The 15,111-nt window shown below is 48.1% G+C and overlaps 2 protein-coding genes across 6 annotated transcripts in view; both read right to left on the reverse strand.

Moving 5' to 3' along the window:
• LOC147631063 (uncharacterized) overlaps window positions 1–15,111 on the reverse strand; it is a 199,467-nt gene that overhangs the window by 101,618 nt on the left and 82,738 nt on the right. The gene's annotated exons all lie outside the window — the stretch shown is intronic.
• LOC147631064 (uncharacterized) lies at window positions 6,056–8,287 on the reverse strand. The gene is made up of 4 exons (XM_086809379.1): window positions 7,559–8,287; window positions 7,080–7,425; window positions 6,825–6,986; window positions 6,056–6,729 (listed from the first exon to the last, which is right to left on the reverse strand). The coding sequence occupies exons 1-4, from the start codon at window positions 8,281–8,283 to the stop codon at window positions 6,274–6,276; spliced, it is 1,689 nt and encodes a 562-aa protein (XP_086665505.1). The 5' UTR covers window positions 8,284–8,287; the 3' UTR covers window positions 6,056–6,273.

Raw genomic sequence — 15,111 nt, forward strand, 5'->3', positions numbered from 1 at the left:
CCAATGCCGAATATCATCTGACACTCCCGGATAAGAAAGATCAAGCCCTCTGAAAAGCTCTGTGGCATCACCCCAGTGTCCAAAACATACTGAAAGCCCCTGCGGAGGCCTGGCCCCAAAAGGTCCCAATAGCACATAAAAAAGACAGGCGTCAATCCGTCCTCCCCACGGCAACTATGACGCAGAAGGACCCTCAAAGCCTCAACAAGCTCATCCTCTGAAAGAAACTCACCCAAAACTGTGCGCATACGATCTGTGACCCTCCTCTGCACATGGGCCCACAGAGTCTGTCTGCAAGCATCACGTGCCTCCGTGGCTGGCTCCACTCAAAGCAGGTCTCTATAGAACTCAGTGTGGCAATGGCTCTAATCTCCCCGGACTCAGTGGCTAACGATCCGTCCTGTCTCCTGAGCTGGCGTACTCCTGCTCCAGCATGGCGGGGTCCGGTGATCTCAAAAAACTCCCCAGTCACTCTATCACCAAGCTGTGTCCACTGAGAGGCCTGGCGATGATAGTAGAACTCATGTCTCTGCTCCTCTGCCTCTCTAACCTCCTGGCGTGGCTGGCTCAGCTGGGACGCCACCAACTCACATGTAGGCAGCTGCTCCTGAAGACGCTGGAGCGAAGCAAGGCTACGTCTCAAGCGACGCTCCCGCTCTCGTGTCTCTCCCAGCCGTGTCAAGGCTGTAGCGTGCAAAAAAGAGCTGAGCTTGATGAGTCCCTGGGCACACTGGCCTACTGCATCCAGGTCAGAGCTCTGGCTATCATGCCATATCCTCTCAATGTCCTCAGAGAGACTGGGATCTGTAAGTATCCTCTCTGGGATCCTCAACTGCAAGCTGGTCTCTCGTGTCCTCTCCTCAAGTGTCAAAATAACTGGCGCATGGTCTGAAAAAGAGGTGCCAGCGAGAATGCCAACGGAGCCACCACGCTCCCCGAACCTGTCACCCACATAGAAGCGATCAATCCGTGATAGATTAGTCCCTCCCTGCCGGCGATCCGACCGAGAAAAACTAAGACTGTCCTGAGAGCGGGAGAAAGCCTCATGCTGCCATGCATCAGTGATCCACAGTGTCATACAAAATCGCTCCCAAGCTGCAAGCTCCGTGCCGTGCACTGTAACATGACTACCCAAAAAGGTGTGTGAAGGAGTAGTCGAAAGCCTCTGAGCGCTGTCTAGTGTCGAGACTACTCAACCGACTGTGGATAGAGGCTATCCGTGAAGCACGAATCGGCATGGTAGGTCTCCTCTGCGGTGCTCGAGCAAAGTCGGTGCTCAATGCCCGCCGGAGTGCAGGTGAGCGCCAGGGTACTGCAAGTGCCTCCCGGGGAGCTGAGGCGAGCGGAGGGGGAGGAGGGGAGGGAGAAGGGGGTGGGGAAGGAGCCGCTGAAAAAGCGGGAGCGGGAACGGGAGGAGGCGAAGGTGGAAGCGAGGCGGGAGGGGGGGACGGGGGAGGGGGGGTGGGGGCGAAGGGGGGGGGGTGCTGGCATCTCCTGATCCTCAGTCTGCGCTGGGGTCTCCTCCTGGAGGGGAGCAAAGTTGTTCCTCACTGGAACCCAGTGACGCTGCGTCGGTCTCTAGGCATGCTGCTGTGGCTGTCTCCCTCTACGGCGCCCCTGTCCAGGCTGCCAATCCGAGGTCTCTGTGGGCTGGGCAGGTGTCCCGAAGGCTGGGCAGGTGTCCCGAAGGCTGCCTGCCGAGCCGCATCTGTGGGCGGGCCATCAGGGGTCTGCTGCTGCAGTGAAGGTCGGGGTCTCCTGCGAGGGCAAGGCTTGGCCAGGTGGCCGACCTGCCTGCATATAAAACACTGGTTCGGGAGCCCCGAAAACTCCACTCTCTGATCGATCCATCCCCCCCCTATCCTAGGTAACTGAATGACCTTTGGAAGGGAGGAGATGTCAGGAACCAAAACTCTCACCGAAGGCAGGCCAACTGCTCTAGCCACCACTGAAGCTACTGTGGGGCCAGTCTCAAGCACCGAGCCCACCAATGATCCTATCCTAGAAAGGAGCGGAAGGTACTCGCGGCGGAGTCCAGGAAAGCAAACTGTGACATGGAATAGGCGCTCTCCCTGCTCGGCCGCTGCTGGGTCGAAACCATGCTGCCAAGGTTTGAAGAAGGCCCGAGCGCCCCTGATGTCAAGGGGACTCATGGCTAGGACTTGGGCCACGCTCTGGGCTATCTCGAACTCAATCTGGTAGTGCCCGCGGCCCAGTAACTGAACGTCCAGGATCTTGCCCACATCTGCAAGAAGGCGGGCTTGGAGAAGATCCCGGATCTCCCCTTTGCTGGGGCGAGTGCCAACTATACGGCAGATGGTGGAATGTGCTTGGAGGCGTTCCACCTCTGCGGCGAGGCTCGCTTCCTCTTCTAGCGAAAGAGAAAGCTTGATGGGGGTATCCTCAGGGGCAGGCGAGGGGGCTGCGGAAGAGTCCCTCTCAGGTGGTGCGGGAGGAACCTCCATCAGAGTCTGAAGCTAAGTCGAGGGCAAAGCGAAAAACGGAGGGTCCTGCAAGAACCAAGCTGCATAAAAAAGGCGGAGCGGGGAGGGGAAGAGGGGGGGAGGGCGGAAGATAGAGGGGGAGGGATGGAAGACAAAAGGGAAGGGGCGGAAGACAGAGGGGAGCGGAAAAAAAAAACAGAGGGGGAGGGGCGGAAGGCAGAGGCGGAGAAAAAAGGGGGGGCAGCGGGGAGCGAAAAAGGGGAGGGGGGGGGAGCGCGAAAAGGGGGGGGAGGGCGGGAGCGGGGGCGGGACGCGGAGGAAGGGGGGGGAGCGGGGGGCGCGAAGGAGACGGGGCAGGCGGGCAGGGGGCGACGGGCGCGAAAGGGAGGGCGGGGGGCACGAGAAGCGCCGGGGCGCGGAGGGGGGGGGTGCGAGCAGGCGGGGAGAGGCAGTCATCACGAGGGCGGGGAGGGGGGGTGCGAGCAGGCGGCAGCTCGAGCAAGGGGGGGGGGGGGGGGGGGGGGGGGGGGGGGGCGAAAGCTTCAGCGAGCCGGATTGGGTTTTTACAATTTGTTTCCGTCGATGCAAAGAATATCCTACCAAGCCTTTATGGCTAAGCATGATGGATATAATGGTGTCAAGAGCTTCATAGGATGCATAGAACATTTTCATTTATTAGTGTTTTATTCAAGTTTTCAATATATGGACATTACATGTGACTTCAGGACATTTATTAGGTGTGAATTCATTTCTTAACTTTCAGCCATGAAGAGGTACGTCCATGAACATCCCTATCACATGCAATTGTAATTGTACATTCATTCAATGCAATCTATAGTGCTTTCTCTCTATCATCAATCTAATTGCACCAATCAGATATCAATAGTGTTAATTGTGGAGATAAAAGGTGCCTCTTTGTGTATCGCGGCTGCTTGATGGCCATGGCGGGTGCTGCAAACAGATGGCGAGCCTACAGCGGTCTATTGATACGGCCTTGCTCTTGCCGGGTTCTCTTTTTTGTTATTTCCCATCTCTAAGCTCCAGGATTGTGCTCAGCCAGTTTGTAACTAGGAGAGAGGACTGTTGTTGTCACCTTAGTTATGATGGGGAGCTAGTGTGGAAGTGTGAGAGACCCCTGTTTTAGTTGGTTTTTATGCTCAAGAATGACCCAAAACATACACTCTGTTAGATTTGCAGGTTGCAGTTCCATACTTCATTACAAATGACCACCCGGACATCTTATAAATTCTTGAGTTCTCACTTCATTTAAAATTTGGCTTCCCGGAATTTGCAGGTTGGCCTCTTTCTCCATTGTCCACCTTCTTTTGGCCCTGTGCCGGTCCAGATGTTTTCTTCTTTGAAGAATTGCATGCGAGGTGTTTCTTTCGTTAAACTAAGGCTTGTAGCCTTAGTAAGGCTAAGGTGTGTTAAAACCTTTTTCAACAGGGTGGCATTCATAGGCTTAGCCTGTTTTAGGGGTTAGGCAACCATGGATCTTTACGTGCCAAGAATAGCAAGAGACTACATCACCGGTAAAATTATCCACCTTGCCCCATTGTTCCAATAAGCTCATCTGTTAAAGAATGGTGAGAAGATGGACGCATTAGTGCCACCAGATAGTAGCAAGTTGGATGGCAAATCAAATATGGAAATTCAAGATGAAAAACTTACTGGTCCTAAAGAACCTATGGGAGATCAGATTAAGCATGGAGAAAAGACCTCTCACACCTATACAAGGAAGGCAATTGAAATCAAACAAGGACTGTCCATTGAGGATGAGGAGTTAACACCCGAAGAGAAACAGAAGCAAGCAGCTATTGATGCTAAGCTTCAACAAAAAGCACTTGATTATGATTGGAAATCCCAAAGGACAATATGCACGATCAGCATGTCAGTCCAAGACCACATTATTCCACACAGAAGTGGTGCCAATTCCCCAAACGGTGGTATGGAATACCATCCGCAGCATGTATGAAGCAACAAATATAACTAGGTTGCTTTACTTGAAGCAAAAGCTTCACAACTTGGAGATGAAAGAGCACGATACCATGGTGTCAGCAAGACAAGGCTCAAAGACATGTGTGATGAGCTATGTGGGATTGGTGGCCAAGTAGATGATGTGGACATGGTAAGCATAGTGTTCAAGGCACTTCATCCACGCTGTCAAAGCTTGCATACAGCTTTAATGGTTTGGGAAACCATTCCATCCTTTGAAGAGCTCTCGGCTAGCTTACTTCAAGAGGAGATGGCCCCGAAAGGCAAGACTCCAAAGGGTTCAAGGGGGAGTGAAGGAGTATATAATGTGAGGAAGAAGATGACGTGGTTGTGGAAGAGGCAATTTCAGATTTGCTTCCAACCATCCCATGCAAAGAATAGGTGAGATTTCTTCGCTTGGACATCCATAACAACAAAGATTCCAAAAATAAAAATTTCAACTCTAGAGAATTTCAGGTCATCCAACAATAATGCAATGCAAAGCAAAGGCCCATGCTATTATAGTGGGAAAGATGGGCACATTGAGAGGGAATGCCGCATCAAGCAACAAGAAGAGGAAGAGGACGAAGCTTCCCCAATCATGGAAGGCAAACATCAAACTTTGTTCGGCAAAGAGAGCAAAAGGATGAGCTCCTTCTAATGGCAACCAAAATCTCAACTCATGATGGTGAGTGGTTTCGTGATTCCAAGGCATCTCATATGACATATCATAAAGATGGGTGTTTTTCAAGAAACTCTCTCGAAAGCCATACACTCAAACGACAAGCCTGTGCACCTGCTTCTTCTCTCTTCCCCTTCCTCCTTCATGTTGCCTCTGCCTGCGCACCTGCTACTCCTCTCTTCCCCTTCCTCCTTCGAGTTGCCCCTGCTACTCCTCTCTTCCCCTTCCTCCTTCATGTTGCCTCTGCCTGCGCACCTGCTACTCCTCTCTTCCCCTTCAAACGACAAGCCTGTGCACCTGCTTCTTCTCTCTTCCCCTTCCTCCTTCATGTTGCCTCTGCCTGCGCACCTGCTACTCCTCTCTTCCCCTTCCTCCTTCGAGTTGCCCCTGCTACTCCTCTCTTCCCCTTCCTCCTTCATGTTGCGTCTGCCTGCGCACCTGCTACTCCTCTCTTCCCTTCCTCCTCCGTGTTGCCCTTGCCTCCGGACCATGAGATAGAACTCATTCTTGGCTGTCTGCATCAGATGCTATTACGCTAAAGGAACAACTTAAGCAACCTCTAGAACAAAAATTCACCGGGTATCTCCGTGGGGTGCACCAATAAGACAGAACAAGGTTGATGTGTACGTACTGTACGTAATGTACGGTACGTATTTGTACGTTGTTCCGTACAGATAAAATTTTTGTGTACGTAAAAATACGTACCATTGTAAAAAATATCAATCTATATGGCATTTCATATCAAAATAAACATAAAAAGATCCAAATACATTTTAAATTGTGAGAGAGACCTACAAGACAATCTAATAAGGTCTTTGCTAATACGCATTTGATTAGTAATCACAAAACCCTTGCCGCATGTTGTAAAACTTGTTACTTCAGAAATCAAACATCAGATACCAAAACCATTTTTCAATCAGATGACAGAGATCAATCTTCAATCACCAATCACCACTCTTAGAAGTTAGCTCTATATAAACTGATGAATCAGTGTTCACACAACAAAAGTCTCGACTCTCATCCATGTCAAAAGGCTGCAAATGCATCAAAACAAACTGAATACAATGCACATACTACATAGCAAGCTGCAACACTACATCATAGAAATGTCCTCAAAAGGCCCATAAGGGCTAGTCCAGAGTCTAGACTCCACAATGAAACATGATCTAAGAGTCAAAACTCCTCATCAGATGATGATGATGACGATGCACCAGAAGAGAGCAAGTCCCCATCTGTCAAGACATTGCCCTCGTCGTCATACTCAGGCTCTGCCATCACGGGCACATGTGATGATGTGAAAGATGTATCATGAGATCCATGTGCTACATCATCATCTCCTGGCTCACTCTGAGTATGAATGAGAGTGACAGCCTCATTCGCCCGAGTCCGCTGCGTACGAACAGGCAGCTTCCCCCGACGAATGCTCCTCCGTCTAGCGCTCTCTGAATCTGCAGCCTCCTCACGCAAAGGTATCGCCAAAGCCCGTGCGCGTGACCTTGTGACACGACGATCGATGCTCTCCAACTCTCTATGAAGGAGTCGTATAATATCTGCCTGCTCGTCTCTGACACGCTGCTCCACGTCGCCCTCAGTAGAGGTTGGCACCATCTTCACATGGGTCGGATCTGCCTGTGGAAAAGCAAAATCCGACAAGTCAGAACCACAAGAAATGACTTATATTGAAATGTGTCAAAAGACGTACGACAGTTAAAACCTAAATATACCTGCTTGGGTGCCCCCAAAGCATGATAATCTCGCACGAGCTTCATGTTAGCTCGGCAATACACTAATCGCTCCAGCTGAGCGGTACTAAGTCGATTGCGGATCTTCGTGTGAACCAAGGAGTAGGCACTCCAATTGCGCTCACAAGCACCAGCAGAACAATCCTACGATCACGAATCACGATACGATTTCGGAGTCAAAACCCTTAATGAATCAAACTTTAAAGATGGATGCAATTGTGAAAGAGTCAAGAGTACCTGCGAGAGGATTCGGAGAGCAAGATGAGTCAGCTTTGGAAGACCTTGTCTTCCATAGCTCTGCCACCACGTGAGAGGAAATTTCGTCGCCTCCTCTCTCAAAACCACCGCTCTAGCAAAGGATGGTCCTAGATTGTTCATAAAACTCACCATCTCTGCATCAACCTCAAGTTGCTCATCCTCGTCGTACATTATGTTGATGTACTGGTCTTTCTGCGTGAGCAGAGTGCTCTCACCAAACAGCTCTGGCTTCTTGTAGAAGGGATGAAGCAATGCAGCCATCCCATGAATGGGACGGCTCATAAATGTCCATCGCCGCTCTACAATAGCCAGGATGTCACCACGGCTACAAATTGACAAGCCAACATTCCAACAGTCATTATATAATATAACTTTAAACATATTGTTCATTGTTGCAATGTGCATATTATTTGATATTAATATAATCAACCAAGAACAATATCCAAGTGTACACTCACTGAGACTCCGTCAATGTCGTACAGGTGGCAATATGGCGCTTCATCTCCATGAAGAGATGATAGACCAGTCCAAGAGTAGAGCCCTCCATATCTGTGATTCGGAGGAGGACATGGATAGGCTGCAATGCCACCGTCAAGCTCTGTACCTCTGTCCAAAAGGCCTCGTCAAGCACTTTCCGCTGAATGTATCTAGTGGCCTCTGTCTGTGCATGGTGCATAAACCTCCATTTCGGGTCCACCACAGTCTGTAGTAGTGGGTCCCGCAATCTAAAAAGCCTCTGCAAGACCAAGAACATATAAGAAAACCTGGTCTTCGAGGGTCGCACCATATCAAGTGCACTATGGCTCCTGAAGATGGCCAAAGCCTGATGTTTTTTTCGGAAAAATGTAGTAATCTTCATGGCATCTGCAACATTAGGTTGCACCCATGGCAACTTTCCAATATCCTCCATCAGCAGGTCCAAGCAATGTGCAGCACAAGGAGTCCAAGCAATGCGAGGAAACTCTGCCTCGACCAATTCACCCATACGCTTGCAATTTGAAGCATTGTCTGTCACCACTTGGACCACATTCTCTGGCCCAACATCCAAAATTGCCTGTCTGATGTGGTGATAAATAAACTCAGCACTGATGGATTCTCCTGCCTTTCCTGCATCCACAGCCCGCAAGAAGTATGTGCCAAGACATGAGGACACCAAAATATTGATAATGTGTCGTCTACGCATATCACTCCAGCAATAAGATATGATGGTGCACCCAAAAGACTGCCATCCTGCCTTGACAGGTACCAATGCCTTGTCTATCAAGGCTTTCTGCTCTTCAAGCATCGTGGTACGCATTTTGTTATACTCCACCCCGGACCACGAGTCTGTGTGGCCAACCTCTGCTATGGCCCTCACCATTCTCTTCCATTGATCAGTCCTCAGTACATTGAAGGAGATGTTGCACTCCACAAGAGTGCTTGCAATCTCCATCTCAGCCACTTTTTGTCTCTCTTTCACCCACGAAAGAGATGACACACGTGAAGGCAAAGTACTCTGTCTCAGCACATGTGCATCATCATCCTCATCACCCTCCTGCATGACACAGGCCCTCTTTCTGCCCCCTGTAGACTGGCTATCCTGTGTGGAAGAATCACCCATCTCCCCCACAAGCGCATCATGAAGTGCATCTTGAGTGTGCTGGCTGCCCCTTACCTTCTTTGAACCCTTTGCTGTTGATGAATTCTCAGCAATGAGCTTGTCTCTAATATCCTGCGGCACCTGCTTGCACCCACCACAATTGCCGGTGGTGCCAATACCTGTCAAGTGTATCACGACACGAGAAATTGTGCTTGTGAGCTCGAAGTTGCAATACTTGCACTGCCATCTACGCGTGCCAGAACCAGCTTGGGTCGGCGTATTAATAACACGGATGACATTCGTGTGCTCCTGCCAGTAGGGGTTGCATGGCTTCGGCATATTGGATCCTCGAAGCTCTGTGACACAAACAAAGAGAGAGAGAGAGCTTAGAGCAGAGTACATACTCCAAAGGAAGAAAGAGAGAGAGAGAGAGAGAGGGAGAGCGTAGAGCATACTCCAAAGGAGGAAAGAGAGAGAGAGAGAGAGAGGGAGAGGGACCCCGGACTCGGGAGGGAGTGAGAGAGAGACGAGATTAATCATGTAGTACATTGGCAGAGAGAGAGAGAGAGAGAGAGAGAGAGAGAGAGAGAGAGAGAGAAATGAAATGAAATGAAATGAAATGTTATATTAACGTCTTCAAAAGGCCATAATGACCTATGAGACCAAAAGTTACATCATGGTGGATCTGATACAATGTCTGGATAAAAAAACCCAGAAAATGAAAAAATAAAGATGATACTACTGGCACCTAAAAAATGAAACTGGAACTGGAAGGTACACTATGGAGGTACCTCCATCTCATAATATGTGCCGCATCGGACACTGGCGGATCTCCTCAATATCCTGTGTGGTCAGCACCCTGACTGGGTGTCTCGCATGCCTCGCAAGAATAATCCGAATCTGCCGCTGCAACATCCGTCTATGCTGGGATGCCCTCCTCCGTGAGAGTACAGTACGAGAGAGAGAGAGAGAGTACAGTACGAGACAGAGATGCATCATGAGGGACCAAGGCCATGAGCGAGAGAGCGTGTGAATTACCTGGTTGCAATGTGCACAGTGTGCAGAGACGGAGCGAAACAGAGCGTTGTAGGCGAAACAGGCGAAATTCCAAAACAAGGCCAAAATCGCACGGTGAAGGTCAAAAAGGGGTTTTTTTAAAAAAATAAACGTACGGATGGATCCGTACAGTACGTTCCGTACGGTACGGATCGATCCGTACGTACGTACGGATGCAACCCTGAGACAGAACATTGAGGTTATACATAGATTACAGAGAGTAGAATCAACTAACTATTAAGCATCATATTCCTCAAATTGATGAACTTTTGGATCGATTACATGGTGCCCTATTGTTCACCAAAAATAGATCTAAAGTCTGGATATTAGCAGATCCGGATAAAAGAACAGGATAGACAAAGTTCAACTCAAGGTATGGACATTATGAATTCACAATTATGCCTACAGGCTGCAATAATCTAATCCTTTTTTTACCCTGAAAAAAAGATTCTTCTATCAGCTATATGGAAAACCAGCCAATAAGCTGAATTACAAACACAACCTCTTAGAGAGGACAAAACACAGGGGAGGATGGTCCCCTCCATGGCTGGCCGCTCTTGGAAGGAACTACCTCATACAAGAGGGGAGGAGGGAAATAAAAGTGGGGGGGGAAGCCAAATCGGTCGGCATGTAGTGCCAAGTGAGGTCCCCAACACTGTCCAAGAGGAAGGGACCCTGCTGCCAAATGCATAGCAAGGCCTCTTGACATTTCCGCATGCAATCCGAACCTCCCTGTAGCTTCCCCCACGCCACAAAGGGTATGAATGATATCTGTCCATATGGAGTAGATGGACTCCACTTTTTTGGGGGGGGGGGAGAGGGAGGGAGTGGCCCTCAATGGTCTTGCTGCAATGTGCCCGCCAAATGTGCCATGCCGCTGATGATCTCCCATCTCTGACAAGTGTCAGGAGACCAAGCCTCTACTAGAGAGTTGGGGGTGGGGATAGACTCTACCTGCAATGTGTGAATCTGAGGGTGCTGTCTCTTCATATTGGAGAGCGGCCCCTAAATCTCGCACCTAGGCGACTACTCCCCAAGTGATGATATGGGAGGCACCCAAAGAGGTGGTGAATAGTCGAAGAATCCTCTACCAGACCCTGTTGCGCTTTGGGACAATCCCAAAGCCAATGAAGCTCTGCGACTCCTACGGGTGGTTGCATCTCATGCACTACGCTAGATGCATAGTAGTTAGGGGGTTGTTTGAAACGGGTTCGTAAAATCAACCCAAAGTTTCTTACAAGTTTCCTACCTACAGGTTTTTGCATGTACAAAATTTCAAATATATAGTGTATAAAATATTTAAAAATAGAATACAGGGAATGCTACTTGGGTAAACTTGTATGCATAGTACACGCTAATTGAAGTGTTTTGGAAAGTGGAGGATTGTTTCGAATGTGTTTCTCAGATTTTATGAGTGGTGCCAAGTTATTTTAAGCTTATGCAAATAGTGGTTTTGAGCCCTGGAGTTTGTCGCCATAAAAATTATGGGATGTGTGGACAACATTAGTGCCAAAGTACATGTATGTATGTTTGTGTCTCAGTTGATTGTTGGAAATACTCAGTGAACATTGTGCTTAGCAAAATGAGTGATAGTCTAGAAAAGATTATTGGTGAAAAGCTTGATAGACACAACTTCCACATTTAGAAGTACCGTATGACAAATTTCCTTAAAGACAAAGGGCTTTGGCATTTGGTTTCCCAGTGAATGCCACACCTGCCCAACTTACAACACATCAGAATTGGACAGAGAGGGCCTTCAACGTGCTGCATTATTTCCCAATTTGTGTGACAAATACCATGTTATGCCATATTTCCCAATTTGTGTGACAAATACCATGTTATGCCATATTTAACATGGTGTAGGTCGCCAACTACTTGGGCCACCCACGTGTCTCCAGGCCACCAAGGTGCCCAATGGGTGGGGCCTCGGGCACTTAATAAAAAAATGTCCACCATTTTAAATGAATGTGAACCTACAAAGGTTATAAACATTCTAAAGCATTTAAATAAACTAATGCAAGAGTTTTTGAGTGCACTTACCACCTGTTCACATGCCACAAACCACGTCAGAATACAAGGCAACCACATGGTCCACCGGAAGGCGTTGCAGGCCCGTGAACTAGACATTCATTGCATGCAAAAATGCAAAAACTATTTCAAAAATGCAAACATGTGTGCATGTGCACTTTGTTATGAGTAAATCTCCCGGTTATGGAACAAGTACAACACTGGCATTTGTGAGCACAAGTCTGGCACATCAAAAGCGCAGAACTAGAATACCTAGCACTCGGATCCACACGCATGCGCGAGAAACTGGGATCCCAGACACTTGGATCCACAAACTAGCCACTTACAAGCACAAGAAACTAGAGAGAACCATTTGAGTGGCCAAATGGTCACAGAAATCTGTATCTAGCCAATTGCAATCCACATGGCATGGGACATGTGAACACTCATGTGGCTAGCCCGGCTGCTCGATGAATCCATCCTCAATTAGCATGAGGACGATGAGCTCTGAAGGTGTGATCCATGTAACCTGATCGGTGTCCTCATGAGAGAGCTAGAGAAAAAGGAAGTCCAAACTATACTGAAGGGGTGGGTGGCAGTCCATGCAGAGGCCCATATCCTCAGAACCAAGTGGAAACTCAGGTATACCACACTCCAAGGTGGCCCCTGCTAGCTATCTTGAAGACTCCAAGGCAAGCTCAGGTACCTGTGGAGGTGGGGATTCATGTGACTAATGCAATGGAGGTATGTGATTGTTTGGAAGAGTGCATCCATTACCAGCGGGGCTGCAGCCAACTCTGCCTGGATAATCTGGTGTGGGACTGATGGTTTGTTGCAGGTCATACAGGAGAACATCATGACCAGAGGCCTCAACTCGCTGCCAACCCTGATCGAGTAAATCTGGCCCCAGAGGGCTGCTCCATACATCAAGGCTGGTGTGACAAGGGTGTTAAAAAGCCAACCCTTCGTCTTGGACTCCTGGAAATGTGCCTGGAATCACTCTCACTTAAATAAGCTCAAGGCTGCATATCCCCATGTCACTCTGGCATGTGTTGCAAGAAGCATGGTGAAGCGTGGGCCACTAAAAGTGATACCAAGGTAGACAGACATAGGACGAGACAATCTCCACGCGATCCCCTCTGTATGTGAAGCTCAATCTAGATGTGAAGGGGATAAAGGTATTGAAGGACCATTACCTTGGTTTTATCAAGGTTAACAATGAAGTCCCGTTGAGTGCAAAAATCCTATAAGGCATCCAAATGTCTCTGAAGCCCCTCGGCTGATTTTGAATGGATGATAACGTCATCTACATAAAGTAGCACGGGGATCAATATGCCTCCTAGTGTGGGACCACCCCCGCCTAATCTCTCAATGATTCACCCCAATAGTGCTGGAAATCTCATGTGATGCACACAGACTCATAGAGGGTGATGATGCTCCAAACCATGTCACATGGGACTCCTATCTGTTGTAAACGTTGTAGGAACCGGGCTCAAGATACACTATCAAAAGCTTTGCAAAATCCACAAAGCAACACTAAATCCTCTGATGTCATGCTCTACCCTCCTCGATGATGGAACAAAGGGTGAAGATGTGGTCAAGGCACTATATAGTTGTTACGAGGCGCGCCTCTAACAGTTTGAGGCGTACGAGGCGCACGACTGCCTGATCGAGGCGTCCACAATTTTATTTTTTTATTTTTTATTTTTTATTTGCTGGTGTGAGTCTTTAGACGGGGGCTTTAAGGGCCCAAGGCAGCCCCTCTCACACACACTCTCTCTCCCTCATTCTCTCCCTCCCTCCCTTAAGCCTTTCTCAAGACCCAAAGTTCAAAGTTCAAACTTCAAACACACTAGGATGATTATGTTTTTTATACCCACTTTTGGAGCTCTCTCTATACTCTACCGGTTCATTTCAGTTCATTTCATTTTACTTTGTACCCTTGAATCTTGATGATGTATCCAGATGATGAGGATGGACTATTTTGGTCTCATAGGTCATTTTGGCCTTTTGCAGACGTTTAATACAGCTTTCTTTCTTTCACACACAAATACAGCTTTCTTTCTTTCACACACACTCTCTCTCCCTCCCTCAAGGCTCATACATACACACTCTAGTGTCTCTCTCTCTCTCTCTCTCTCTCAACTTTCACCATAGATATTATATTTATCTATCACTATATATATATATATATATATATATATATATATATATATATATTAACAGACGCCTCTAACACGCCTCTAAAAACTACGAGTCTTTTGAGGCGCGTACCATACCCGCCTCATACCAAACGCCTCTGACGGCTCTAACAACCTTGGGTCAAGGGTAGAGTAGCTCCTCCAAAAGCCTACATGTCATGTGTGAAAGAGTGCACAAGCGGAAGCAAATAAACATGAGAGAGAGAAAGATTGCAAGCAAGAACAAGAGCATTATTAGCTTGAGGTTACAGAGTACAAGAGCCAGCAAATAGGGCACTATTGGATGATTGAATGAATAAAGGACAGCAACACTTATATACTTGTGCATGAACCAGGTCGGCTGTGGCAACAGACCGGCAAGACCTCCACGACAGCATAAGAAGATGCAATATTTTAACACCTCCTCTGCATCTTAAAGTGTGCAAAAAAGTCAGAAGAAAACTGATGACGAAGGTGCGACCATGGACACCTCAGCATGGCGAGTACTGAGTACATCTCGAAAAATGCACATGTCAGCTTATTGTCTTCAGAAAACATAATGCCACTGTAAAGAGCAAAAGAAAATCTGCTTGGCTCCAAACTCAAAGTAGAACTGTGAACACTGAACACATCACATCAAATAACCTCGAACAAATGAACATGGAACACATCCTGTCCATAGTCTCTGCTGACCAATAGTTCTGGAACTCATCCGAACCATGAAGGAAACTTGGTTGATCTTGTATGTGCATCTCTCCCATCTTGACCATTGCATATAACGAGATGCACCAAGTGGCCGACCAGCCTCATCCCTAATGAACTCGTTCCACATAATAGGTTGTCGGTCAGCCTCGTCCAAAGACCTAGGAAGCCTTTGTCGCAAAAAATATCTCATGCTTCTCCATGGTCTGACAATGGCTGCAATAAGAGGGGAAGATGGTGCCCTAATATCAGCCTCTGTGAACAAAAAATGTGTGTTGGGCATCCAGTATCTCCCGACCCTGGGTGTACATCTGCAAATCTGAGACAAGCAAAAATCCTTCCAAGGCTCAGTGCGTGGTAGGAAACCTCTGACCACAAGTTTGCAAAGCAACGCCTTGCATTGAACATCCGGATCGATAATATTCAAGCCCCCCTTTCTTTTGGGCTGAATAACTGTGAGCCATGTCAGCTTATTGTCTTCAGAAAA

Source organism: Cibotium barometz, chromosome 15 (assembly GCF_041138505.1).
Source record: "Cibotium barometz isolate CiBa-2024 chromosome 15, ASM4113850v1, whole genome shotgun sequence".
Taxonomy (NCBI): Eukaryota; Viridiplantae; Streptophyta; class Polypodiopsida; order Cyatheales; family Cibotiaceae; genus Cibotium; species Cibotium barometz.

Bases quoted from the DNA above. Each gene is read 5' to 3' on its own strand.
- LOC147631064 (XM_086809379.1), bottom strand. From the start codon at position 8,283: ATGCGTAGACGACACATTATCAATATTTTGGTGTCCTCATGTCTTGGC. The intron at 7,426-7,558 runs GTGAGTGTACAC...GTCAATTTGTAG, and splicing joins ACGACATTGACGGAGTCTCA to CCGTGGTGACATCCTGGCTA. The intron at 6,730-6,824 runs GTATATTTAGGT...GCTTTTCCACAG, and splicing joins CTTTGGGGGCACCCAAGCAG to GCAGATCCGACCCATGTGAA.